Below are 20747 nucleotides of genomic sequence, written 5' to 3'. Positions count from 1 at the left end.
ATTCATTCACGCATTCAACAGCCCCTCAGCATCGTGCGCAGGCGTTAGGGCAGGTGTTGGAGGCGTGAAGGCCCGCGTTCCATCCTGGCTGTCGGTTTGCACAGACCGGTGAGAATTGTCTGTTTGCACTGAGAGCCCAGTCTACTCTATGCTAAAGCCAGCATAAGATTTTATTTAAAAATAAGAATTATGTGTTTAAAATGCATATTCTTTCTCTCATGGTTGGTAAGCGGCTCGGGAAATACCCTCATATACTCTGACCACAAAGCTGGGATCTAAGAGGACAAAATCGAAGTTGCACTGTCTCCACGGTAAAAAATGGATTTTTACTTAGCGCCGCCCTTTGAGCCACCTGTTCTACCTGACAATAAGCGTTTGTTTGGTTTTGAAACCACAGCAAGTCTGAAGTGGAACCTAACGTAGGGCAAACCGCTACCACTGAGTAGGAAGCGTTCTGGGGAAGGAAGGGGCAAAAAACTAAAGCTCACACTGCCTAACGGCCTTAGTGTGAGGGGCTGGCTCTGCCTTGAGCAGCTTCTGCTCTTTCGCTGACCCCGAAAGCCGAGATGAACCTGGTGGGTGGATGGGCCGGAAGGACTCGTGCACGTGTAGCTCACCCCTTCCTCTTACCTGGAATGTGGCTGCCTTCAGAACAGGTGCCTCCGTCTGGCCTGGGCATGGCGAGCTACCGAAGGCAGGGGCCCACAGTCCTGCCGGGCTTGGGAGAGCTTCCTGTGATACGCAGCTGTCAAGGCTTAGGGAGGCCAGTCCATCTTGCTGCAAATCAAATTGTTTCTACTATGAAAGCTAACATTTTGCTCTTCACCTCTCTGACTCGTGTCCACTCAGCTGGCTTGGAAATGGAAAAAGAGGGGCTATTTTTGAGGTCACATATCAACAATGGTCTACATACAACCACTTGGTATACAGGAGTATCAGTGCACATAACTCATCAGGTATGCCCGTTAGGGATGGTCATCGTCATGATCTTACACCTTTAATGAAAATTTAAATTACACTGCATTGACGTGTTCAAAAAGGTGTATGTAATACATCTGAGAATACTGCCTATCTAAAAGCTTTGATTCTAAGCAAGGATAAATTCCTTACCACTCTGGAGAATGCAGCCACCCATAAAAATTTCTTTCATGATGATTCCAGATAGCAAAAGAGCGAAAAAACACCTAATTTATGTCTTTTATTCAAAGGGTTCTATCCCCCATACTTTCTCCTTGATTCTTTTTCTTGACCTTGCGTCAACCGAGCTTGAAGACATTTGTTTTGCACAAACAGGGAGCAGGAGAGCATATGACAAAACAAAACAAAGGCAACACTATTTACCGTGACAGTAGGAATGTCGTCACAAGAAAGCAGACATTAACTTAAAAAAATCAGGACTTAACTAAATGGAAAAAGGTGAAATACCAATTTAAAATCTAAAAACACCCATCCCCTATGAAACTGGAGATTGTGTTTTTTGTTTTTGTTTTGTTTTGTTTTGTTTTTTAGAGACAGCGAGCAAATGGGGGAAAGGGGCAGAAAGAGAAGGAGAATCCAGCTCAGTGTGGAGCCTGACTCCGGGCTGGATCCCATGACTCTGGGATCATGACCTAAGCCAAAATCAACAGTTGGATGCTCAACTGACTGAGCTACCCAGGCGGCCCTAGTCAAGTTTGCTCTTAACCAGGACACATGTAATTTTCACTCTGTACTTTCCATTTTTTTTTTAACGTTTATTTATTTTTGAGACAGAGAGAGACAAAGCATGAACGGGGGAGGGTCAGAGAGAGGGAGACACAGAATCGGAAGCAGGCTCCAGGCTCTGAGCCGTCAGCCCAGAGCCCGACGCGGGGCTCGAACTCACAGACCACGAGATCGTGACCTGAGCCGAAGTCGGACGCTTAACCGACGGAGCCACCCAGGTGCCCCTGTACTTTCCAGTTTTTACGCACATAGCAATTTGACAATCCAGGATTTGTTGTAAGTGGGCTACACTGTTGGATGAACGCCTTGTTAACATATTAAAAACAGGGTTCCCTTTTCTGCTTTCCGTTCTGAGACTGCAGAAAATGAACCTGAACTGGTGTTTATAGTTACAAATCCTATAAATAGGAAGTTACAATGCTGTTGGTCCTACCACGTCTTGTGCTACTTGGAGATTCTAATTACAGCAACTGGTAAAACACAAAAACGAAACAAAACAATACAAAACATTAAAAAAACAAAAAGCCACCACTCTGTGATGACCGGCATTTAACAAAATGAGCGAGCGATTCATTCACACAAAGCTAGCCCGTTTTCACAGGCTCAGTGTGTCCTGTTTGATTTCTACAGTGGCATGTGCAACCCATTGGTATTAAACATATTTTCAAAAATGAAGAGAATCTAAGGAGCAGCCAGTCCGTTACTGTTGTGTCAGAAGTAAATACACAGGCTGGGCAGTTATGAGTCCCACCCCCTCCTGGCTCTCTGATCCTGGTGGGCGACAAAACCCCTTTGGACTTTGGTTACTTCACTTGTCAAATGAGTATCATCCCATTTACACAGTTACCATGTAGTTGGTGTTTGGATGGAATGAGACAATATGCCAGAGTTTTTTGAAGCGAGAACAGCCGTTGACATGTAGGCTCACGTTTCGGTTTCATTTCACCGGCTATTATATGACCTTCTGACTTGTCCTAGCTGAACCTTTTTTTTTTTTTTTTTTAATTTTTTTTCACGTTTATTTATTTTTGAGACAGAGAGACACAGAGCATGAACGGGGGAGGGGCAGAGAGAGAGGGAGACACAGAATCGGAAGCAGGCTCCACGCTCTGAGCCGTCAGCCCAGAGCCCGACGCGGGGCTCAAACTCACGGACCGCGAGATCGTGACCTGAGCTGAAGTCGGACACCCAACCGACTGAGCCACCCAGGCGCCCCAAGCTGAACCTTTTTTTAATCACCAGGAACTTGGGGGAAAATGATACCTACCTCAGAATGCCGGAGAGAGGATTAGAGGACATAAAAGACAAACTGAAGTTTGTGAAAATGTAGGTTGATTTTTATTGCTTGTTGACTATGCATAAAGAAAACATGATTGATTTTGTAGAATTTATTCCCTTGACTACATGTTGAAAATCAGATCCACCTAAGTCCCCTTAAAACCTGAAGATTTTCTTGTGAGACCTGACACGCTGTGCGTTAAAATGAGTGTGTGGGTTTGAGTGATATAACGGGACCACATTGAACTTTGGGGGCATTTAGACCAATGCTGTTTCCGTGGGGAATTAGATATTCACAACTGAACAGCCTAAGTTAATTCCACACAGCAATTCAATCTTTCACTGTAGATTATCTACAAGAAAGAAAAGGAAAAGTCACAGCGGTTCTGATGAAAATAAATGTAGTGGGATAAACATTTCCTTGTTTGCTGTTGCTAGACGTCTGTGTCTCATAAGTACACACCGTTCTGAGAGCGCGTAGTTGCATCCTACTTCCGTTGGCACGTTTTTCCGTCCTCCGACTTCCCATCCACCATCTCGGTTTTATAGGATGTTAAGTTGCTCAGTGTGAAGGCCTGAGGTCAGTACCGTAAAGCTCACGGACATGAGGCAGGCGTTCGGTGGAAGATGCAGGTGGTTTAGAGGCAGACGTGACTGCTTTCGTGGCACGTCGTACCCGCGCCAGCCACGGACAGGTAAAGCTTCCCATCTGGACACACACAGATTTCATAGAGTTCTTGTGAGCTGCCGGCAGAGCCCTGAGTCCCCTGAACCAACTTGGGTAAACACACGGTCTCAGCGTCAAGCACGAGCTGTTTGGGAGAAAACAAGAGATGAAGTGGTCCAGTGGGATGAGGGGGACAGCATGAAACTCGTATCTCCAAATGCTCCAAACAGGTTAGTTTTTTCTCTGCATAGAAAATGAAATGAGGCACGGGACTTAAGTCTTATATGATCATTATATGATCAGATTTTCTTTCTTTAAAAAAATTTTTAATGTTTATTTTTGAGAGAAAGAGAGAGACAAAGCACGAGAAGGGGAGGGGCGGAAAGAGAGGGAGACACAGAATCCGAAGCAGGCTCCAAGGCTCTGAGCGGTCAGCATGGAGCCTGACGTGGGGCTCGAACCCACAAACTGGGAGATCATGACCTGAGCCAAAGTCAGACGCTGAACCAACTGAGCCACCCAGGCGCCCCTAATATTTATTTTTTGTTGAGAGAGAGAGAGGGAGACAGAGAGAGACAGAGAGAGACAGAGAGAGAGAGAGAGAGAGAGAGAGAATCTGAAGCAGGCTCCAGGCTCTGAGCTGTCAGCACTGAGCCAGATGCGGGGCTTGAACTCATAAGCCATGAGATCATGACCTGAGCCAAAGTCGGACGCTTAACCCACTGAGCCACCCGGGCGTCCCTTCACAGTTTTTACCTGTGAATGTTGGGATTTCTGTTGATTTTGTTTTCCTAGAAGAGGCAATTACATTCATCCGATTAGCCACCAACCATTTCCCTAGTTTCTAAAATATTTGAAACTGTGCTGCCTTCTCGTAGGCGTGGAGGAACAGCAGACACACAGATTAACGCCAACTGAAAGTGAGTAAAAGCTATTGGGGTTTTCGCTCCCATTCTAGTTGAAACTGAAATGTAAACAAATGGTCATTAGTTGACGTTTGAAATTCTGGGAACGAAGAAAGAAGAACCCTCTCACCGAGTAGCCAAATCTCACCCACTCCAGGGCGCTCGCTTGTTAGCAGGAATTAAGGTGTGTCGCAGGCAGGCTCAATGTTCTTCCTTGCAAACAAGGCTGGACTCTTCTTTATTTACATACTCTTATCTACAAACTCCAATCTTATTTTTTTAACTTTTTAAATTTTTTTTTAACATTTTATTTATTTTTGAGACAGAGAGAGACAGAGCATGAACGGGGGAGGGGCAGAGAGAGAGGGAGACACAGAATCGAAAGCAGGCTCCAGGCTCCAAGCCCTCAGCCCAGAGCCCGACGCGGGGCTCGCACTCATGGACCGCGAGATCGTGACCTGAGCTCAAGTCGGACGCTCAACCGACTGAGCCACCCAGGCGCCCCTTATTTTTTTAACTTTTAAAAAATTTTAAGTTTATTTAATTTGTGTGAGAGAGAGAGAGAGCGTGCGAGCGCGGGAGGAGCATGAAGGGAGGGAGACAGAATCGCAAGCAGGTTCCGCACTGGCAGTGCAGGGCCCAGTGCTGGGCTCGAACTCATAACCGTGAGATCATGACCTGAGCTGAAACCAAGAGTCGGACGCTCAACCGACTGAGCCATCCGGGTGCCCTCATGGACTCCGATCATATATATACATAAACTGATGCGTGCAGTCTGTACTCTCGGGAAGTTGGCCACTCCTGTGTGAAGTAGTGGGTGGAACAGTATTAGAAGCAAAGCTTTGCCTTGTGGTCTGGGACACGGTCAGAGGAAAAGAAGGGAAATGTGGACTGTATTGTTTTTCAACGTGGAACCTACTCATGCTGTTGTCCAGTGCTTTGGGTTCTGTCTGCTCTCCTTTCTTATGGTTACTTGGTGATGCTTCTTTTCTAGTTATTTTTTTCCTGCTCTTCTAGCAAACTCTAGTCACTTAGTAGTCCGCATACCAGTTCCTTGCTCATCTTCGTTGGGCTTTACGGGAATATATCTTGTGGGAGGCCAGACATCTCCTCACTTGGAGCTAGCTCCCAGTAAGAAGGGATAGCAACTTCAATTATGAGTCAGGCTGTATGCAATTATAAACATGACCTCATTGATGGAAACAAGTGACATTATTTCAAAATTAAAATCGGTATGTATTTTGTCAAGGTCATACAGTTGAAGTATGTGGTCACATTACGATGTGGTAATGAGATACGAGAATTCTTGACTTCTCATGTTTGCATCTATCTGCTCCTGACCTCATAACGTTTTAAGTTACAACTTTAAGGGGCTTCACCAGATGACTGTTCTATTCTCCTGGCAGGCTGCCGTCAGACAGGTCCTGTCCACACACATGGGCCACCTCTCATGGTCTACGTTTGCTACTACTGTCCCTTCCTGTTAATATTAAATTAATTTAAAAATGTTGTCACCCATATTATCACATTGGTATCGTCTGTGACTTAGTTAAGCAAGTATTATTTTCCCTACTTGACAAATGAGAAGACAGGTCCAGGTCCGGAGAGGCCTGTTAACTTCCCCGAACTCAAACAGGTAACCTGCGAACTGATCTGGTACTAGGACAATCAATATTGAGCAGCAAGCGCTCTACTGCTTTGCTATGAACTTTGGCTTGTGTTGGTGACGTTTTATTCCCGGACTTGAAGTTCCAGATGTCATCCTTCTTGTGGCTTTTAAAGCTCTTATTTTTCACATTTAACTTGCATGCAAACTTAATTTGGTGCGAGAAAGCATAGCGCTCTAGGCAATACGCGCTGGTGGCTGTCATTTATGGGGAGCTCCCAGTGACCGCCATATTGAGAGAAGCTGCATCCACAGGAAGTGGCTTGGAAAATCTGCAGTATTCTTTCCCAGATGAAAATAACAAGAGACTGGACAGCACAGATACCAGGCAAAGAATACTGTCTGGATCCAGTACAGAATAACTCTAACCGTTCTTGGCTCTTCTTGAAATGCACGATTGTCTCTTGCCTTCTTTTCAGTGGGTTTACAGACGGCCATAAATTTAACGATACCTTAATGGATGTGAGGATCACCAGGAAATACACAACAGGAGCTGGCGCACTGAACTCACCATTCCATCACTACTTTGGAAAACGATATCCATTTGAGAAAGGGCCTCGATTTTCCCAGCATGAGCTTTAATATGAACACCCTTTGGGGCATCCATGCTTAGACTCCGTGTGGGAGACTCTAATCTGAAATGAGGTAAAGAAACAAACAAACACACAAACAAAAAAAAAAAAACAGTATTAAAAATAATTCCCCAGGAATCCCTCACTGACTGAATGGTGTTGCATGAAAATATAACTAATAAAGTATAAAGCACCATCGTGTCGTGCTTGAATGCCACTAGAGTGTATACGCCTTATTGACCAATCCAGAAATAATGTGTTAGTTTCAGTAAGGAAATTAACTTCCCATCAGTGAGAGTCTACGAAATCAGTATCCTCTAAAAATGGATAAAACATTAGACAGCCCTACCCCTACGTAGTAGTTTCAGATGGCAGGGTTAAGCACCCTGCATATTACACACCAAAAGAAAATGCTACTTGTGAAAACTCTGTAAAGCTTTCGTTTTAGTGAAAACTCAAACTTGTTTGGGGAAAAAGACAGATTTAAGGAAGGATAACATGTTCATTTGCCACCTGTTCATAAAATAGAATGCATGTTTAGCCTTGAGGTTTTGTTTGCTTTTTTTTTTTTTTAAAGCTTAGGAGGGTTACAAATGCAAAGATTTCTTTTGGGAAAGAAATGAACTGGTAGAGTTGATATACTGGCAGGATGGAGGCTGGCCTCAGCTGGCTTTGTTTTTGTAAAATCTATCAGAATCTCCTTGGGACTAAGTCAAACATAGATACAGAGCCGGGGAATATATGGATCAGAGAAATTCCATTTGCCTCTGCCTGAAAAAACACTAAATTTCCACCAGATGGCACACCATCATCACTTGAAAGGTTCAACCCAAGGCAACGCCCAACCCAACCTAAGGCAACCCAACCCCAAAGTCTGAAAGGCTGATTTGACTGAAATGTAAACATTTTCCACTTCAGTAAGAAGTGGAACAGGATACAGGGTACAGGTCTGTCATCCACCCACGGCAGGGTAAGATTAGGGTAGGCATGGGCAGGGGAGACAAAGGGAGCAGCTCCAGAGGACAGAAGTATCTAGATTGTTAATTCTCATTTGAACTGATTGAATATTTACCCCATAGACCTTTGACTCAGAGGAACTGCTACCTTCAGTTGGCAAGTTTTTTGTCTACCACTCTTTGTTACAGAAAACAAAGGTTCGTTTTTTTTTTTTTATGTACATCTCAATATGAAAAATTTGATGTTATGTATTTTGAAATTTATATTTACATTGAGTACAAGAAAACACTTAAGAGATATGTATGGAATGTATTGGTCAAATTATGTTAAGCTTAGGTTATGGGGTAACACTTAGATATATCCAGATGATTTGGTCTGTTGATCGCCTGCCCATTTTGCCACTTTGCCATCTGCTAATTATCTACATTTTTCCTGCCTGGATTGATAGAAAGAAAGGGAGGGGGGATGGGGAAGGAAAGGAAGGGAGAAAAGCATGGAAGCAACTTGCAGAGGTCTGGTCCCTTTCAGGCAAACCACTGGTGATCTTGAAGACCCTAGTGAAGGCAAGTGTGTTTCAAGATCAGTCATCAAACCACAAAATGACTCCAGCAGGACCAATCACTAGTTCTTAGCCAGGTTATAATACGGTGTTTCTGGAATAGCAAATTTCTTCCCCTTTGCATCACTTCTAACCTTGCAGATGAAATGTATCAGTTCAGCACAAGTTAAGACACATTTTACCAAAAAAGGCTGTGATTAGACAGCTCTGAAGTACACATTTCCAAAAACACACTGAGCAACAGTCAGATATAAAAGAACTTGTTTTTTTCTCTTTTGTTATATTTTAGTTTGCCGGTTAGATATCGAGCCCGTTCTTCAAATATGAACATATAAACATTTACTCATGGCCGGGGGTGCCTGGGTGGCTGTCAGTTGAGTGTCCGGCTCTTGATTTCAGCTCAGGTCATAATCTCATAGTTTGTGGGATCGAGCCCTGTGCTGGGCTTTGCACTGACAGCCCAGAGCCTGCTTGGGATTCTCTCTCTGCCCCTCCCCCACTCTCTCAAATAAATAAACATTCAAAAAACATATTTACTCGTGACTTACACGAGGAACAAAAAGTTTTGAACACTGCTCCAGAAATACACTAAGTAAATAAGCTGTGTGTGTAAATACACAAACATGCTCACACACAATTCGGGTTATAAAAATACAATTAATTAAGATAATGTGATTGTTAAAGCAGGTGAGTTTTAAGCTGTGTTCCTTTTTAAGTAAAGACACACAGAATTCAGTAACTTCCCAAACTTTGGCCCGTATTCATTTTTGAGTTTAGGGCATGTAACTGGTCAATCACATCTGATTATAATATTTCTTGCTCATGTCATGTTAGTACCAAACAAAGGGGAAAAGTTATTGAAATGTATGGATAATGTTTTGATTTCAAGCCCTTTCAGGCTCCCATTAAGTCCAAATTTTGCAAAGAGGATGAGGGAGCAGGGAGCATAAACGCAAACTGACAAGAAAAGCTGGCCTTGAGGCAGCACTGGCCAAATCATGCAAGGGCTAGATTGTGTCCCCTGGCAGACCATGCCGACCACTAGGCCCTGTTCACTGTGTTCGTCTTTAACCTAAACGTGGTGGGGGAAAATGCATTTAATTCATTTCACCCTTATTTATGAAGTGCTATTATGTGCTGTTCTAGGTTTGTAGAAAAACAGTAGCAAACAAGGCAGACAAGCTTCCTGCCTTTAGGAGTCTAACATTCAAGCAGATGAAAGGCTGTAAGCAGAGGAATGACCCGATTCCAGCTATGTTTTACAGACAAATCTATTAAGTCTGCTCAAGACAGATAAGCAGCTCAGAGCTCTCCTCTCAGTGCCCACTTACACATAAATGCTGGCTAAAATACAATGGGAAAACAAAATACATTAAAACACGTACTAGGCATAAAAAACAAAGGGCATTTTCATTGTGCCAGAAACACAAGAAACTCCTAGAGTGATGAGTGGGAGTTGAAATGCCAGAGCCCTGGAGGTACTGGGCAGACTAATGCCATGTGGACTGGTATTTTAAATCTCTACAAGGAAGGAGATGTGGCCAACTACAGGAAGGGGGTAGGGGGGGCAGGACAGAGGTGTTTGGAAACGGGCTCTGGGCACACAGATGGGAGGTGAAACGCAGCATGGTAACAACCCTAAAGCAGGCTGCTCCTTTCGGGGATGTGAGCAGAGTCTTCAGTCATGCATTAGTGTAGAACCCAAACGCACACACTGTTCAGGCCTTGCAGGAGCCCAACCTGAGAAATACTTATAAACCCTGGCTTCAGAACAGTGCCCCCTGCAGGGCCCTGGCAGAAGTGAAAGTGAAACAGACATGAAAGGCAAATGGAAGGGTCTCCCCGACCGCTTCTCCCAGATGAAGAGCCAAAGGGCATGAACGCCCAGAATTGCCAAACCACATGGGCAAATCTCTCAACATGAGGAACTAGAGATAACAGATCAGTCAGAAAGGGACTAACACGTAACTAAGTTCAGGGCATCCAAAGAGATAAATCAATGCTCACAGAACAAGACCAGAGTAGAAAAAGAAATACTTAAAAACCAGGTAAGCAGGTGCGCCTGGGCGGCTTAGCTGGCTGGGCGAACGACTCTTGATTTTGGTTTTGTGTATGATCTCACGGTTTGTGAGATCGAGCCCCCAGTCAGGCTCCACGCTCCCAGCACGGAGCCTGCTTAGGATTCTCTGTCACTTCCTCTGCCTCTCTCGCTCACACACACAAAACTTAATAAGTGAAACTTAAAAAAAAATGAAAACCAAGTAAGTAGAAATTCATGAAATAAAAAAATTGAAGTCTTCTGGCAGACTAAATGGGAGGCGTGCCACATATGAAAAGAGAATAGGATGTTGTAATGTGGCTTTGGTAATTCAGTGGAAAAACGAGAAATGTAAAATCTAGAATAGAAGTTTAATGTTTTTCAATGCATAAAATAAAGCACATAGAATTTCAAAGGGAACTAATGACTTTTAAATACAAATGTAAAAATATCTTTCAGTGGGTGATACAGCAGTTTATGAGCTTGTTTAGTAATGTATTAAATAAGATCTGGTCAGAGGTCTTACAACTAGTGTAATTTCAAAGCAGGGAAGAGTGTGTAACGTATTCTGTGATACTAGCTATAACCTTTACGTGATACTGAGGTACCTCTGGCTTCTACAGATGAAAAAGTCAAAGAAACTGCTGATACTGTTGTGGTTTGTTGCCTCTCATTTATAGCTGAAGGAATGCAAAATGTGAATTGGAGGTCAGCGAAAATGAAGGATTTCTTTTTCACGTTCAAAATCATTAGCCCGCTAAATTCTATTCTTGGATACCCAGGGGATCCACAGACCACAAGTTAAGAACGCCTGTACTCTGGAGAATGAGAAGACACAGAAATGATGAGGTCACGGTTAATCACTTTCCAGAATTCACAAATAACAAGAGTTCCTAACATTGAAGTGGCAACCTAATACCCAAGTATGAATTAAGACATACCCGGCACCCAGACACTTGGCGGTAAAACTGCAAAACTGTGAGATTAATGAGAAATATTCAGAATGAAGTTGCTCACCAAAGACCCAAAAGTAATGAATAATATCTCGAGAATGCTGATGAAAATGTACCGTCAGCCTAAAAATCTATCCCAGCTTAACTACCATTCCACTATGAAGAGACTAGACATTTCAGGCCCAGAGGGAAACGTTTACTATCTATACAGTACTTCTAGGACCTAAAACCAGAGGAAAAGAGTATTTTGCAAGAAGCAGTATTTTGCAAAAAGAGTACTTTGCAAGCACCATCTAATGGTGGACATTAGAATAATCAACACACTGTGTGGGTAAAGCTGAATAGGTATTGCTTGAAAAACAGAAAACGGAGATATGAGTAAAAGCAAAGTGGAAACAAGATGGGGATAACTTAAATTTTTTTTTTTTATAATTTGGGAAGAGAATGATAATCACTTAAACTTCATCAGAAAGTATTAATTTATCTCCATGCATGTAAAATATAAAGGGTAATCATTAAAAGAATAAAAACGGAACCAGTAGAGGAAAATACCAGAGGGAAAATAAGGAAAAGCTTCTTGATCTAACCAAAGGTCAGTAAGAAGAAAAAATGAAATGAACAAGCACAGTAAATACGACATAATACCACAGAAATATGTCAAGTATGTCAGTGATAACGATCAATATAAATGGTTAATTCCCCTATTAAAAGTTAGGGACCTTACCGTAGGTAGGGGGTTAAATCTCAAATCCAGAAATTTGAGAAACTGAAACATAAGATATACCCCACACGAAAAACAAATCTGGTTGGATCAAAGACCTAAATCTGAAAAGCAAACGTGGTTGTGAAAGAATTCGTTCCCTTCCTAATGCCCAAACGGTGTTTTCCAATACACTCAAGTTCCTAAGGGTTTATTTTCACTATTCTGTTCCTGGATGAAACTTTTTTTTTTTTTTTTTTAAGATTTTATTTTTTAAGTAATCTCTACACCCAATGTACTGCTGGAACCCCCACCTCCAAGGTGCAGAGTCATAGGCTTCACTGACTGAGCCGGCCAGGCAGACCCCCTGTTATTGGATGAAACTTTCAATTCTTTAAACTGTTTCCACTTGTTGAGTTGACTAAATGTACTATGTTTTGTTTTGATATTTTATGACTTTTTCTTTTTTCTTGGAATTTCTAGAATTAAGGAAAACGAGCCACACCATAAACTGCCAATTACCATGAGGCACAAATTACTTTCAGTATTTAAGTAGACTTGGAATAGTAACCTGTGATAAATGAAAAATAAATATTTGGGATGAGGAATGCGATTATGCAAGCTGGGTGAGATCAATTCAATGCTTCATTTGTTAATCATGCATTTGTAGACAGTGATTTGTTATCAATGAGTTGTTTCAAAAAACACTGAAAGAGAAGGAATTAAAATATTCCCAAGATAACACTTTCAGACCATATGCAAATATATGTGAAAACCAAGAATACATTAATAATTATCTAGGCAAAAACAGTTGATCAAAACTGACCCTTATAAAGGTAAAGGTTTAAACAGACAAATTTCTCCAAGAAGAAGAATTAGGGGTGCCTGGGTGGCTCAGTCGGTTAAGCATTCGACTTTGGCTCAGGTAACTATCTCATGGTTCATGAGTTCGAGCCCCACATCAGGCTCTGTGTTGACAGCTCAGAGCCTGGAACCTGCTTTAGATTCTGTGTCTCCCTCTCTCTCTGCCCCTACCCCGCTCGCACTCCCTCTTGTCTCTCAAAAAATAAATACGTGTTAAAAATTAAAAAAAAAATCAGTTAAAGAAGGATTGCACTATTTTTTTAATGTTTATTTACTCTTGACAGAGAGAGACAGAGAAGGAGTGAGGGAGGGGCAGAGAGACAGAGACAAAGAATCGAAAGCAGGCTCCAGGATCTGAGCTGTCAGCACAGAGCCCGACACAGGGCTCGAACCCACAAACTGTGAGATCATGACCTGAGCTGAAGCTGGAAGCTTTTTTTTTTTTAATTTTTAATATTCATTTATCTTTGAGAGAGAGAGAGAGACAGACAGACAGACAGAGCAGGAGCGAGGAAGGGGCAGAGAGAGAGGGAGACACAGAATCCGAAGCGGGCTGCAGGCTCCGAGCTGTCAGCACAAAGCCCGACACGGGACTCGAACTCACAACCGGTGACATGACCTGAGCTGAAGTCAGACGCTTACCTGACTGAGCCACCCAGGCGCCTCAAGAAGAATTGCACTCTTAAGGAATTATATTTAAAAAATTAATCAGGCCCATATGGTTCCAGGGAGAATTCCACCAAAAACCTTCAGAGATCAGAGCATCCCAATTGTCAACAAATCATTCCAGAACACTGAAAATAAGGGAAATCTTCCCCATTCTTTTTTTTTTTTTTTTCAACGTTTTTTATTTATTTTTGGGACAGAGAGAGACAGAGCATGAACGGGGGAGGGGTAGAGAGAGAGGGAGACACAGAATCGGAAACAGGCTCCAGGCTCCGAGCCGTCAGCCCAGAGCCCGACGCGGGGCTCGAACTCACGGACCGCGAGATCGTGACCTGGCTGAAGTCGGACGCTTAACCGACTGCGCCACCCAGGCGCCCCTCCCCATTCTTGAAAAGCATGGATAACATTGTTACCTAAACCTTACGAAAATAGCACACAAACAAGAAAGTTACAGACTGACATCACTAAGCGTATATGAGCGTGAAGGTTCTAGATAGAATATTGGCAGGTGGAATTGAACACCAACTTAAGACAAGAATATACCGTGACCAAGTAGAATTGATTCCATGAATGCAAGATTGGTGTGGTATGAGAAAACCCATGAACATGATACACTGTATTAACACATCTAAAGAACACATACACATGGCCATCTCCACAAGGGCTAAAGAGTCTTTGACAAAGTCTAACAGCCATTCAACACAAAATAGAAACTGGTATTTATTTGCTTTATAAAATACGTATTCACATCGTCTTCATGGGGGAACACCGGGGGCATCTGCATTCAGACTGGGAAAAGGCAAGGATTACGCTACGTCCACTTCTTTCTCATGTGGCGCTAACAGTGCTGGGACACGGGATAAGACATCAGAAACCAATCGGAGACACAGAGTTGGAAAAGAAGGCGTAATAGTATATTTATCTGCAGATGATAGGACAGCGTACCTGAAAACCCTAATGAGCCAACATAAAACTGACTCAAAGAATAAAAAGTTTGGTAAGGTTGTTTATATAAAATTATCACACGGCAATCAGTAGCTTTCATACCCACAGTGGTAACTTGTTAGGGGATATAATCGCGACAAAGGTGAGCTTAGGGGTAAACTTTTTAAAAGAAAATCTTTATTTCTGAGAGAGAGGGAGAGAGAGAGTGAGCGAGAAGGGGAGGGGCAGAGAGAGGGAGACAGAGGGTCTGAAGCTGGCTTTGTGCTGACAGCAGAGAGCCAGATGTGGGGCTTGAACTCACAAACTGAGGTCATGACCCGAGCCGAAGTTGGATACTCAACTGAGCCACCCGGGTGCTGAGCTTAGCGGTAAACTTCCAAGAAATGTGAAAAACATACATAAGGAAAACTTTTAAGTATTCCTGAAAGGGCAAAAATGGATTTCAACAAATGGAAAGACATCCCATGTTTTTCGGGTAAATAATGACATAAAGATGTCAGTTTTCCCCAAGTTAATTTATGAATTTAAGATAATCCTAATAAAAGAATATGCTTTTCTTGAACTAGATAAGTTAATGCTCAAGTTCGGAAAAATAAGCAAGAACTGGCAGAGAAATATTGAAAGCTACAAGGGTATGTGTGCATGTGTGTGACAGAGAGAGAGAGAGAGAGACAGAGAGAGAGACAGAGAGAGAGAGAGAGACTAGTCCTACCAGACATTAAACTATATTTTATAGGGGCACGTGCATGGCTCAGCTGGTTAAGCGTCCAAATCTTGGTTTCGGCTCAGGTCATGATCTCATGGTTTGTGGGTTCGAGCCCCATATCAGGCTCCGTGCTGCCCATATGGATCCTACTTGGGATTCTCTCTCTCCTTCTCTTTGCTTCTCCCCAACTCAAAATAAATAAATAAACTTAATAAAATAAAATAAAATAAACTTTATACCCTATTTAACAAGGTTGGGACTAGGACCTGAACAGGAAGACTAGGGGAACAGAACAGAAAATACACAAACAGACCCACGTGCATAGGGAAATTTAATAGATGATAAAGGTTTTATTTCAAATCGTAGTGACAAAGGTGGAATTTCTAATAGATAATCTAGTTGCTGGCTCCGGTGGCTGGATGACTGGAAAAGATAAAATTAGACCCATGCTTCACACCTGATACCTGATACAGGAATAAACTCTAAAGGCATCAGGGATCTAAAATGTATCGTAATGTAAAAGGCAAAACCAGATAAGCAACATGCCTGACTTCCTCTTTCTGTAAGGAAAGTTTCAAATTATGTCTTAAAATCCAGATGTAATGAATGAAATTATAAATAAATTTGAGTGTATAAACATTAAAAATAGAATGTTAACAGGAAAAATGTTAATATTCAGAATATTTTATATTATACTTTAATCCCTACAAATCCACTAAAATTTTGTTTTAATGTTTATTTTGAGAGAGAGAGAGAGAGAGAGACGGAGCACGAGCAGGGGAGGGGCAGAGAGAGAGAGAGGGAGGGAGGGAGACACAGAATCCCAAGCAGGCTCCAGACTCTGAGCTGTCAGCACAAAGCCCGACGCGGGGCTCAAACCCATGAACTATGAGATCATGGCCTGAGCCGAAGTCGGACGCTTAACTGACTGAGACACCCGGGCGCCCCTCTACAAATCCATTTTAAAGAGTCATTAAAGAAGCAAAGGAGATGGAAGGCCGTTCCAGGAGAAGCAGCCTTAAATAAAAAGGGAACGATTTATAAGATCTGAAGAGAAGGCTGAGTATTTAAATAACAAAATAAAAATGTGAAAGATGCTGAACCACACTAGTCCCTAGGGAAATGAAAAGTAAAATAACACAAGATAACATGAAACAGATCATCAAGTCTGACAGTGCAAAATACAGGTAAAAAGGTGAGGAAAGACAGACCCTTACACTGCTCGCGGAGCAATAAATCAGATCAGGCACGTTGAGAGGCACACTGGCCAGGTTTGGCAAAGTTCAGTATGTTCACATCCCAAACCCACGCTTTGTAAAACTTGGTGGAATAGACAACTCAGAGCAGGGCTCTCCATCCTAAAAGATAGCTGAAAAACTACGCGCCCGTTACACAGTTTTAAGTTAACGTTGTGTTTTTCAGAAGTTTAAGTATTTACAAAAGATACCATTTCTGCATATTATACACACCGTCATTCTGAAATAACACTCATCACTTTACAGTGTATTTGATGGAAACGAAAAATCACGGAGATTCGATATCGACCTCCTTTGGTTACAATTCAATATGCTAAGATTTTTTTTTTTTGCTTAAATTGTCCAGCTGTGACTGGGAGTCCTTCGATCGGGAGCTCGTTCATTTGGCTCCTGGGTCTTCTTGATGTGCCCTCGCTGTTTTGATTTTTGAGCATAGCTCATTCGCTGGCACTGCAAAATGTTCCAAATTCATCTTCTGCATTCGTTGCCCCCGTCCTAGAATGAGCCATTTCTTCAAAGAATCCTGACTTCTTTTATTGCAGAATGAGATGAGGAACCAACTGCTGGGTGACACGGAATTTAATTACCTGATCTCTCACTTCTAGAATTTCTATTGTTATTTTTCAAATCTGCCATTTTCATACGACTGTGACATTGCCTAACCTTGTATTCAAAATTTTGGTCTCTTTGAGGGCACCTGGGTGGCTCAGTCGGTGAGGCCTCCGACTTCGGCTCAGGTCATGATCTTGTGGTTTGTGAATTCCCCTGATGGGCTCTCCGCTCTCAGCACAGAGCCCCCTTCAGATCCTGTCTCCCTCTCTCTCTGACCTCCCCCGTCTGTTCTCTCAAAAACTAAAAATAAACATTAAAAAAATTTTTTTTAAAGAATACATTTTTTTCTCTTTGAGCCCTTTATTCATATCTTTTAAAAATCTCTCACTTTGCTCCCTTACTTAGAGTTTCAGGGGGTAACTTGTAGAGGCTGCTAATTCTATGTCTTTGCATTATTATTATTGTAGTAAACGCATCTTCGGCAATGACTGTCTTCCATAGGTGTTTTTATGTCATGGGTAATGGGATACTTTCTTCAAAGTAGTTGGACTTCAGTGCAGTTTTTAACATTAATTTTCCAGCTCTGAGATCTTATGAGGCAGTGTGGATATAGTCCCCCTGTCTTGGCCAAGCAAAGGCCTGTAGTTCCTGATTTCTTTTGGGTCACCCAACCCAGGGCCCAAGTCGCAGCATCTTTAGACTACCAGGCACATTTTCTACAATAACTTCTATGGGAGACCAGGGTGTACAGGGCGTCTCAGCCTGAGCATTTCACACACACTAGGCTGTGGCTTGGCATCCTGTCCCATAATACGTTAAGGTCCCGGCCCCCCATCTCGATGGGATCCTGATTCTCTAGCAGTACAATGAATTTCCTCTTTGTTACTGAGACCTAAGGATGAGCTTGTCTCGCTTTCTAGCTGAACAATGTTTATAAGTCTACAATATAGATTTATAAGTATTTATTTCCTTCCTCCCTCCCTCTCCCCTTCCTTGCCTTCCTTGCCTTCCTTGCCTTCCTTCCTATTTATTTATTTATTTATTTAGAAGTAAACTCGTATTTACAAGTGTTTGAAACAGGAGCAAATGTTTCCGCGTCCTCTCCTTTTACTTTAGCTAATGAAGACACACCTGTATTACTGGCCAGGTGCTAGGCATTGTTTCCAGCAATTTACAAATAGTCACTTAGTCAATTGCCATCACATCCCTATTGGGTTGCAGAGTTTACCCTGTGATGTTAATGTTTCCTGATTCCTTAAGTTTCAGTTCAAATGCTTCCTTCCCTGTGACATCATCTCAGCTAACCCCGGGAAGGTTTTGAGCTTTTTCTCCTATGCCCTCACTATATTTTGGACTTTCATCAGAGCAAGGAACTATACTGTTCTAACTTGTTTGCCTATTTCACTTCCCAACAGACTTTAAAATCATGAAGAGCAGGAACCATGCCTTTTATCAGTGCAGAACTAGCATCTACCCTGGCACAAAAACACGTCTGGTACATTTTTGCTCAATTTTTTAAAAAAACAATGAATTCTGGGGCGCCTGGGTGGCTGGGTCGGTTGAGCGTCCGACTTCGGCTCAGGTCATGATCTCGCGGTCCGTGAGTTCGAGCCCCGCGTCGGGCTCTGTGCCGACCGCTCGGAGCCCGGAGCCTGCTTCCGATTCTGTGTCTCCCTCTCTCTCTGCCCCTCCCCTGCTCATGCTCTGTCTCTCTCTGTCTCAAAAATAAATAAACGTTAAAAAAAATTAAAAAAAAACAATGAATTACATAACATATGAATGAACAGCAAGTCAAAATGAAGGCAGCATGTCAGAGTTCATATTGTTCTTGTGACTGATTTTGCTATAAGAGATGCAAATCTAGTTTAAATACAAATTAATTATCTTTTTTCTTAAATAGTAATTGTCACCCTTCTATGACTATCATTTGAGCAAATATCAAAATTTAAGTTTGTGATATTTATACATGTATATTTCAGAGATATATTTGCAAATGCATTATGATCTCAGCCCTACAAAATCCACATTCTTTCCTTTCGGGATATTCTAGAATCATTTTCACTGTACTTGGGCCAAGAATAGTAATGGTACTGGACTCAGAAAGAAAAAGTGGGAGGTTTATAGTAAGGATTTACAGAAGAAAATATGACTATCATCTAATCGATTAGTGGAGTCTGGCTGTAAATCAAAGGATAAACCACTCAGGGGTCCACTTAGCTGGTGGAGACAATCTAGTCAGTGCACGTGGGCTTTGGGGTCAGAGCTGAATTTGGATGATCTTTTGGACACTCTTTAATCTTTGCTTAGAACACGCTGCTATCTTAATCTCAGTCTTTCTGTTTTATAAAATGGGGATGAAGCTGATAATTTTTTAGGGTCGAGTTGATGATGAAATGAGATAAACTTTGAGACAGCATGGAGCACAGATGCGTGACATTCAGGGCATGTTAGCTGATACCTTCTAGCTTCACCCCATTCCTCCAGGAATTCTTACAAGTTCGTTATTTCCTCAGTCAATTTGGTTATAATGCCTGGGTTATGTGACGTCCCGCAGTATGTCACGTTTCAGAAAGCAAGAGGATACTTGTCTGCCATTTCTTTTTTAGCAAGGGTCTGCTGTAGAACAGGCAGATTTATATCCTGATGGACAACATAAGATGAATGGTTTAATTTCAAGCGCTGTATCTTTTAAAACAGTGACATTTAGTTCAAAAAGGAGTTTGGTATCTCTGCAATTTGTATGATTTTATAATTTCAAAATGGTTTTAATGGGATTATGTTTTAAAGATATTGCATCACTTTTGTATCCTAGAAAAGTGAAATGTTCTTCTTTCCTAACTATAATAATTCTGTAATATTGATCTTATGACCCTTTATCAAAATTAATGAAATTGTTCTCACGTAATTAGAGTCACAATTTATTTTCATGCTGCAAATGTTCTCTAAGTGGGTAAGATAAATTAAACTCTCACTTGCTTTTGACTAATATTTAATTAGGCATTAAAGATAAGAGAAATGCTTAATTTCCTTTTATTCCATTTAGTGTGATTATTCACTTGGTATAATACTGATAATAAAAATGATTATGTGTCTTCAACTTCCAGTTTACAAAATACTCTTAACCTAACAGCTTATTAAATCTTTCCCAGAATCCTTTGAGATATGTATTACTACCAGCATTTTATAAATGAGAAAAAATAGTTTCAAAAGGTTTGGCCAAGGTCACAAGGCTTCTCGGTGTAAAGCCGGACTGTACTTTATTTCTTCTATAATACATAATATATTAGGATGTTAATTGTTCTGCCTTTATTTCAAGTTCAAATGATTTGGCTATAAGAAATGCAAATCTAGTTTAAATACAAACTAATTATCTTTTTTCTTAAATAGTAATTGTCACCCTTCTATGACTATCATTTGAGCAAATATCAAAATTTAAATTTGTGATATTTACACATGTATATTTCAGAGATATATTTGAATATAATTTTGAGCAATGCCTTAGACTTTAGACATTTGTTTTAAAAAATAGTATTTGGGGGTGCCTGGGTGGCTCAGTAGGTTAAACATCTGAATCTTGACCTCGGCTCAGGTCATGATCTCCTGTTCATGAGTTCAAGCCCCGCATTGGGCTCTACACTGGCATCATGGAGCCTGCTTGGGATTTTGTCTTTTCCCTCTCTCTGCCCCTCCCCTGCTCGTGTGCGCACGCTCTCTCTCTCTCTCTCTCTCAAAATAAATAAACTTTAAAAATAACTAAAT

The 20747-nt window shown here is 41.7% G+C and overlaps 1 protein-coding gene across 4 annotated transcripts in view; it reads right to left on the bottom strand.

The window, feature by feature from the left end:
- The window catches only part of SGCG (sarcoglycan gamma), a 146983-nt gene that overhangs the window by 15148 nt on the left and 111088 nt on the right, over positions 1-20747 (bottom strand). For 2 of the 4 annotated variants that reach the window (XM_049646717.1, XM_049646720.1), the window contains exons 7-8: positions 6732-6855; positions 3020-3794 (exon numbers count right to left, since the gene is read on the bottom strand). In XM_049646717.1, coding sequence (XP_049502674.1) covers positions 3621-3794; positions 6732-6855 — 298 coding nt within the window. In that variant the 3' untranslated portion in view covers positions 3020-3620. Of the gene's footprint in view, positions 1-3019; positions 3795-6731; positions 6856-20747 lie in introns of those variants that run through there. The other 2 variants (XM_049646719.1, XM_049646718.1) reach the window with 2 other exon arrangements.

The sequence above is a fragment of the Panthera uncia genome (assembly GCF_023721935.1).
Source record: "Panthera uncia isolate 11264 chromosome A1 unlocalized genomic scaffold, Puncia_PCG_1.0 HiC_scaffold_16, whole genome shotgun sequence".
Taxonomy (NCBI): domain Eukaryota; kingdom Metazoa; phylum Chordata; class Mammalia; order Carnivora; family Felidae; genus Panthera; species Panthera uncia.
This window is presented reverse-complemented; position numbering and strand designations above follow the sequence as displayed.